At 50.6% G+C, this 7785-nt stretch overlaps 1 protein-coding gene across 5 annotated transcripts in view; it reads right to left on the bottom strand.

The window, feature by feature from the left end:
* The window catches only part of SKIC8 (SKI8 subunit of superkiller complex), a 19324-nt gene that overhangs the window by 11413 nt on the left and 126 nt on the right, over positions 1-7785 (bottom strand). The window contains exons 1-5 of one of the 5 annotated variants that reach the window (XM_077774411.1): positions 7628-7738; positions 4947-4997; positions 4116-4143; positions 2479-2584; positions 1946-2118 (exon numbers count right to left, since the gene is read on the bottom strand). In XM_077774411.1, the coding sequence (XP_077630537.1) occupies positions 1946-2118; positions 2479-2584; positions 4116-4143; positions 4947-4958 (319 nt within the window). In that variant the 5' untranslated portion in view covers positions 4959-4997; positions 7628-7738. Of the gene's footprint in view, positions 1-1945; positions 2119-2478; positions 2585-3213; positions 3580-4115; positions 4144-4946; positions 4998-5912; positions 6051-7538; positions 7561-7627; positions 7739-7785 lie in introns of those variants that run through there. The other 4 variants (XM_077774412.1, XM_077774409.1, XM_077774410.1 and 1 more) reach the window with 4 other exon arrangements.

Below are 7785 nucleotides of genomic sequence, written 5' to 3' on the forward strand. Positions count from 1 at the left end.
CGCCAACGTGGGCATCCTGCCGTCTCGCGGAGGCCCTGCCCCACCCCCTTCCCAAGCGCTGGCGAGCAGCATCTCCACCTTCACCCTCGCTTTCCTCCTCAGGATTGGGCATTTTCACTTTTCGTTTTTTTGTTTTTTGTGTGTGATCAGGCTGCATTCCCTGTGCATATTTTCCAGGAAGGTATAGCTTCAGTGTCCGCGTCCCCACATTCATCATCCGAGTAGTTAACCTTTGGATGATTCAGCTGCTCTTTTAACTGTCAACAGCAGCACCTGCTCCGTCACCCAAGTCACTGCTGTCGAGGGACCTGGCTGAGCTGAGTGCAGATTCCTGACTGAAGAGAAATCCAAGCCCTGGACGAGTCTCCGGACCCCGTTCCTTTCCTGACAGTGACCTCTTAGCAAGCACATGCTGTACGTGGGAGTGGTGCCCGGCTGCCTATGGCCCTGTTTGTCAGGGACGGCAAGCTGGGTGCAGACCCCCTTCTTCCCTGGAACCGATCCAGCACTTGTTTCCTCAGCTGCAGTGTGCCCACGGCCATGGTGGCCACGCAGTGAGCTCAGAGTCATAGGTCTGGGGAAGGCTTAGGTGCCCAAGGTGAAATGGCAGCAACAGATCCGCCTCTCTCCTCTCCCTGGCTCTGTAACAGTCTTCATAGACTTTGGGGGCTGGGCTGGGCCCCAAGTCCTCTGTGAGTGACGTCAGCATGTAAGGATATGGGCGAGACAACCATCTGGGCAGTCGATGTCTCCCAAATACGTAGCCTTTTCCAAATCCATATCCCAGTCCACACACCCTGATAACTGTGCTTCAATGGAAACAAAAGAGAGTCTGGGCATCGTATCCTTTAAAAATCTCCAGTAGTGAGCATCAGAGACAAGAAAGTCTTACTTCTGAGGGGAAATACACTCAGTTTCCAGACAACCTAGCCTCCTTACAAACCCTGGGACTACTATGCTTTCCACGACACAGACAGCCTGCAGTGGCTACGGAGCAGAAGCAGTGAGGGGCAGACCCACCTGGGACTCCAGTAAGGGAACTGCACTGGGGAAACAGCTGGGCAGCTTCTCTGTGATGGAGGCAGGTGGCTCCCTGCGCTCTCCACCCATCCTGGCGAGCAGCCTCGGTCGTGAATGCCACGCAGACATTTACAAGTAACACTGAGGGGACGTCATGCTGCTTGTGCCACATGGCCCAGCCCACCGAAATCGATAATCCCGACCACCCCAGGTATTTATCAAGGCTGATGACAAGACTATGCTGTCCTACGATACTTTAGATAAAACAACAAACATTATTCCAGAAGTTTCACATATGGGAGGAGGCAGGCAGAGCGACCATAGGAGAGGCTGCCACGAATCAGGTCCAAGAGGACACGGTGCCGTGTGTGAGAGACCCCAACCCATCAAATTAGAGCCCCTGGACCGTCCGAGTACAGGTCCACAACCCCAAATCTAAGGCTTCTAAACAACTGAATTTTTTAACAGGGTTCGTACCAAAATTTGGCAATGAAATCAGACCTGAATGGACATACCAACACTCATGTTTAGTTGCTGAGATATTAATGCTTGGAGTGCTATCCTCCAGCCCCACCAAAGGTATCACGTAACACACCGTTTATGCACCCACATTATCCTCTCAAATCCACAAAATTTTGCGCCTGGGGGGTCTCAGTCGGTTAATTCTTGATTTTGGCTCAGGTCATGATGTCACGGTTGTGGAGTTCAAGCCTCGTGTCAGGGGTGTCTGTGCTGACAGCTCAGATCCTGCTTGGGATCCTCTCTCTCTCTGCCCCACTCACACCGCCCCCCTCAAAATAAATAAATAAACTTTAGAGAAAAGGACAAATTCAAAAAATTCTGAACTGTAAAATATATCTATCCCTAGAGGTTTTGAAAAGGGATTGTGAATGTCTATTATCTTCCCTAAAAGTAAAACTCTTACCAGGTCCTGCATCTATAGACTTTATCTGTTTGCCGTTTTCCAAGTCCCAGAGGCGAATGTGAGCATCAAGAGAACTGGATGCAGCAATGGGCAGCGTGTGGCTGATGTCCACGGACACCACACCCAGTTGATGTCCCTCCAGACTCCACTGTAGGTCCAGCCTCTCATCACACCTTCAGCAGGGGACAGAGAAATGGTTTCTTCACACACAACCCGCTATACCTGGCATCTGAAATTCCGGGCCCCCAAGACTGCGCATTACCAACAGTCTGTGAAATGCAGACTCGGAGAGGAACTGAAGAGCCACAGAACACCAAATGCAGCCAAGTTTTAACTGTGGGACTTTTTTCTTTTTAACATTGAATAAAAGGAGAAAAAGTGAGGAAAAAATAAACTGCCTTTTTATACCACCAAACTGCTGCTGCTTTGTAGCCTATAAAACAGTTAATACTTTCCTGATTGCAACTTGGGGGAGTCCAGAAGCAAAACCCCAAACCCCAATTTGCAAGGCTGTTAGGGGAAAGAGCACTCACCATTTCCAGACCTTCACTAGGTCGTCCAGGGATCCCGTGACCACGGTCTCAGAGTTTTCTTTCTTGTTTGTCCCCCAAGCGACTGACCAAATGGCATCATCATGGGCTAGAATGGAAAGCAGTTCACTTTGAAGTCTTCATGCAACTTCTAAACTGTTCTGAACTGAAGCAGAAATACTGCTTCAACAGTTCTGAGGCCTATCCACCTGCCCCTACTGGCAAAGTGCTCTCCCCTCCGCTCTGCAGAGGCACATGTGAACAGCGCGGTTCGGAAGAAGCCACTTACCCCAAATCCCAGGCTCACCGGGTGGGAGGGAGCACTGGAACGATCCGGTGTTACTGGCATGCCTCGGTCGGGAGTGGCTATCACTTGGTTAAATCTAGTGAAACTGTCGTGGGAAGCCTTCACCCCCAACCAAACACCAACACTTGATCAAGTCTTATCTCTTAGAGATCTTTAGAAACCAACAGGGAGTTCAACTGCAAACAGTACAGGTCTGAAAACAAATACCTCCATACTTGAGTTGCCTCTTGCCACAATGTCTATTATGCTTAATGAATCAGTTATTAATTCTTTTTTAAGTATCACCTCAATCACAACAGCCCTATGAAGTAGCTGCTCATTTTACAGACAAGGAATCAGAAGCTTAGAGAAGCCAAGTAACTCACCCAAAGTCAGAGCTAAGGAGTGAAACTGGAACCCCAACCCAATCTATTAACTGAAGTGCAGCTTACATCTGAAGTCTGCCAGCTGCATATCTGGGGGCCTCACGGTCAGGTCTGCAGAGCGAGCCTTTATTTATCCTGGTGGCGACAGTCAAGGAACACCTTTCCGAGATGTGAATGTAAGGGCCCTGAACAGCTGTGACTTACGTACAGCACCGTGGCTCCAATGACCGTGCCCACCCGAAGCCCGCCGGCCAGCGTCTGGCACACCGGCTGGCTGACTGGCGTGCCTCGTTGGCCTGTTACTCATCCCAGCTAACTTGGAAGAATGCTTTTGGCTAAAACTTCAGATCCCCTAAATGTTAACTAGAGTGGAAGAGCTTTTATTAGGCTTTCCCACAAACTCCTCCAGGCTCCACCTGACTCGTCCAGGTGTGGTTGGCAGTACACGCACCTGTGCGAAGCGCAATATCCCTGGCAAGATGCACTCCCGGTCTGGACTAGGGCCTCTAGGACCTGCCCCCCGCCCCGCCCCGCTCCCACAGCCGCTACTGCACAGCCCACAGCCCCCTGCACTGTTACACCCTCTACTTTCATTAGGGTCATAGCTTCTTTGGGAGTCCCCGCACTTGTCTGAAGTGGAAGAACCAGAGTAAAGGCTCCCAAGGCAAGTTCTAAGCTCATATGTTTCCTTTTTCACCCCGGGAGCTGGGAAGCTCAGAGCTGCATCTTGCACAGGTGGAAAAGTTTCCTTCAGTCTATTATGTGACTCCTGCTTTGTCTTTGCCTTTCAGTTAGTTGTCTTGGGGTTTTTTGCCACAGTTTCTTTGTTTTTAAGTGTACTTGTTTTCAGTACCCTCCGTCAGGTCCTCTGCAGAGTACACTGGGGCTGCGCGTCTGCTCAGCACGCCCAAAGGAACAGGGAGAACACAGTTCCCCAGGTGAGTGTGCCTGAGCAGGCGGCTCCTTACCTTGCTCCTGTTTGAAGAGAATACTGTACTAAAAAGGAAGAGACGCCACATTAGACCAACAGGCAGACTTCAGATGTATCCCCTCCCCTCCCGTACAACACCCCTCGCACCCCGCTCCCCAGCCATCCCTCCAGTGGACGTAGACCCCCATGGGAGCTATGTCCTCCCCTCACCCTGACCATCCTGCAGGTTCCCTGATTCCTGCTCATGCAAGATTTGCATGGTCGACTACACCAGAAAAAAATCAACTCCTACAGAAACCGGAGCTTCCCCCCACCTCCCCCCACCCTGCCCCTGCCCAGGTCACTGATAAATTCCATGCATTCCCTGCTCTGGTCACCAGGAGGCTCTGGGGCCAGTTTCCAGCGTAACTTCTGCAGTTGTATAAAACCACACAGCCGCTTACCCTGTCCCTGCTGTCCCTAATCCTATTACAACAAAGATGTCTCCTTTTCCAATATTTGTTTCTTTCTGGTTTTTAAGTACCAATTCTTTTAATTTTTATTTTTTTTATTAAGTAAACTCTATGCCCAACGTGGGGCCCGAACTCATAACCCTGAGATCAAGAGTCACAAGCTCTACGGACTGAGCCAGCCGGGCGCCTGTTGAGTACAAATTCTTTCCGTCAACGCGTCTGTAAACTAAGGTACAGACTTAGTGCATCTTACTAGTGCCACCTAACGCTCTGGTGACGAGACACCCAGGGTCACGCACTTGAGGAGCAGAGCAGGATTCAGAGGCTAGTTTCCTGACTACACACCCAGCCCAACATTCTGGGCTTCGACCTGCCAAAGAGACCAACTCATGTTCCTCCCATCACCACACCCTTACCTGGTTGGTCATTTCCTTAACCAAGGATGAAGAGCTGACGGCCAGACAGTTCTGTGGAGACATCAGGGCTTCAGTAAGGGGGTGTCATCAGGACAGAGGGGGATACACGAGGTTCCCCTTACCAAGAAAACAAGGCAACCTCTGCCACAGCGCTGCCCTGATTCTCCTATGGATTAGCCCCAGGAGCCCCTTCACAAGCTCTACCGGGTGGTGTGAGCCCCCCTGGAGCCCAGGGACCCCACTAACACCCACCCACGTCAGGTGCTCCTCTCCCCAAGTCTGACTATAGACAGGGACCAGCTGCCCTCCCTTGCTGCTCTTCAGGGAGGTAAAACCACAGGCCCTTTTAATTTTAAATATTATTTATTCAAAACTCAACAAGCAAATATGTGGGAGCAAAGCTGTATAGTCCCGTGAAGGGGTCTCAGCCAAAAAAGCCCCCAAGAGCCCACAAACATGTGGATGAGGTCAGTTGCTGGAGACACACGTCTCCCCACAGGCATCAGAGTCTTCAAGGACTTAGCTCAGCTCAACAAAAACGTACTTTAAGAACAAATTTAATTTCTCAGGCTATAACTGTCAATATTTTGTGTGCATCCTGCAGACCCCTCCAGCAGCCCTGTAAAACCTACAGACCCCTTCTCAGGACTTTTTAAATCCATGGGACCAAAAAGGAAACCAAATACTGTCAATTCTTGCTATTCAGGGCTGTCACGTTCTCTGAAGTCTTTGGGAATCCCCACTGCTCCCAGGAGACATGGGCTACGGTCCTGCATGCCTCCGACCAATGCATAACTCGTGTTAGGTGTGGATCTGTTTAAAGACAGCTCACAGGACACATACTGCTAATTCCTTAGTCTTGAACTCACTGCCCAGCAGCACTGAAGCCCAACTGAAGCTTATCCAACACGTACGTTTTCTCCGTAAGGCACCTCACTGCCTCTCGCACGGAGAACACTGACATACCATGCTAGCACTGTGCTCGGGGGCTACTTTAAACAGTGATGTCACCGGGGGCGCCTGGGTGGCTTAGTCGGTTAAGCGTCCGACTTTCGCTTAGGTCATGATCTCGTGGTTCGTGGGTTCGAGCCCCGCGTCGGGCTCTGTGCTGACGGCCAGCTCAGAGCCTTAAGCCTGTTTCAGTCTGTGTCTCCCTCTCTCTCTGACCCTCCCCTGCTCACGCTGTCTCTCTCTCTCCTAGAAATAAATAAAAATTAAAAAATAAAATAAAATAAACAGTGATGTCACCGGCAAAAAGTACAAAAATGCAAAAGTCATGACACTAAATAAACTGGAAAAAAGAACTCTTGTTAACGTGGAGGGCTGAAACAAGAAGGCAGTGTCTCCTTGGTCAGCTGCAACTGAGCATGTGTCAGGCGACTCAAATTTTTTTTTTACCACCGCGCACTTGTCCGTCAGAGACCACAAAAGCACCGCAACTATTGACTTTGGGGCAGCAAATAAATTTTAGTGTGTAGGCAATTTGCAGATACAGAATTTGGGAATAACAAGGAAGGATCAACCAAAATAAAATGTTATCAAAATATGAAAATTAAATTGTTGATTGCATAAGTGACTATTAACAAAGAACATAATGAGACATAGCACCAAGTCTGATAACTACTATAATTTCGAAGCTGTGATGAGCTTACACAATATGGTAAGATGTGGAAATATCTGTGATTTCTATTGGTGACAAAGTCACACTGTTAACTGTGGTTTGTTGTCTACAGTTGTAACTTGAGGAAGTGCTAAATTTTAGCTAGAGATTAGAGAACATAAAAATGTGGTTCTTCTTCTCATCCACTTTCATGCCCCCCCCTCAATTCTACCCAGGGACAGAAGAAACCATCCAGGTTACTCGCTTTAAATGTGCAAATCCCAAAGGCCACTATGAAGGGTTTCCAAGGATAAGAGGAAAAACAAGCAATTTCTAAATGACCCTTGTCTGTGAAGATCTCAGTCAGGTTCGCAGCGCTTCACTCATCTGCAACCTAAGAACAGGGCCTTGCCCAGGGTAGGAAAGACAGGAAGGAGCTGCAGCCAGGTCTGCTGCCCTTCCGACCTGGATCGCATCTCGGGGGTAACAAGGAGTAGGAAGGTCTGCAGGACCCCAGCTTTCAAGGAGCTGGCCCCCTGGGGACAAAGGTGGCCTTCAGTGGAGGGGTGCACATTTGAGACAGGCCCTGCTGTGGGGTGGGTTCCCCCCATGGATTGGCGCCCTGACCCCTACACCCCATCCAGTGGGCATTCTTGTTACCACCTGCACCTTCCTGGTAACCTGGAGAGCTTAGGGAAGCCTCAGAAGACTTTAAACGGTGGACACAAGCTACAGTGAAGGCTGCCAAGCCACATCACCGCCTCTTCCGCCAGTCTCTCATCACAGGTAATTTGCGAGCCGAGAGGCGCCCAGAACCTCTCTTGCCACCTCCTCTCTTTAGGCAACTTTCTCAATTCCTTAGCGGAATTAACGGCTCTCCCCTGTTTCCAAGCCACGCTGCACATGCTCTATCGCCCAGGGAGGTTCGTAACCCACGAGGCTGTGTGGCACGCGAAGTGACGGGAACCCAGGCGCCCAGCCTGTGCTCGTACCTATCCGCCACCCACGAAGACAGCGTGGCCCAAGCTCTGGAAAACTTGCGCTCAGGGTCACAGAGCTCTCCCGAGAAACCAGCCCTAACCTCGAGGCTGCACAGAGCATTCCGAGGATGCAAGACGGGGCCGCCGACGGCGCTCCTCCCGGGCCCCGCACCCAAGAGGCAGGCGGGACGCAGGGAGGCACGGAAGCCACCTACGGGCCCCGCGGCCAGGAGCACCCCGGAGCAAACCAGCTCGGAGG

This window comes from Crocuta crocuta, unplaced genomic scaffold, assembly GCF_008692635.1.
Source record: "Crocuta crocuta isolate KB4526 unplaced genomic scaffold, BGI_CrCroc_1.0 scaffold7, whole genome shotgun sequence".
Taxonomy (NCBI): domain Eukaryota; kingdom Metazoa; phylum Chordata; class Mammalia; order Carnivora; family Hyaenidae; genus Crocuta; species Crocuta crocuta.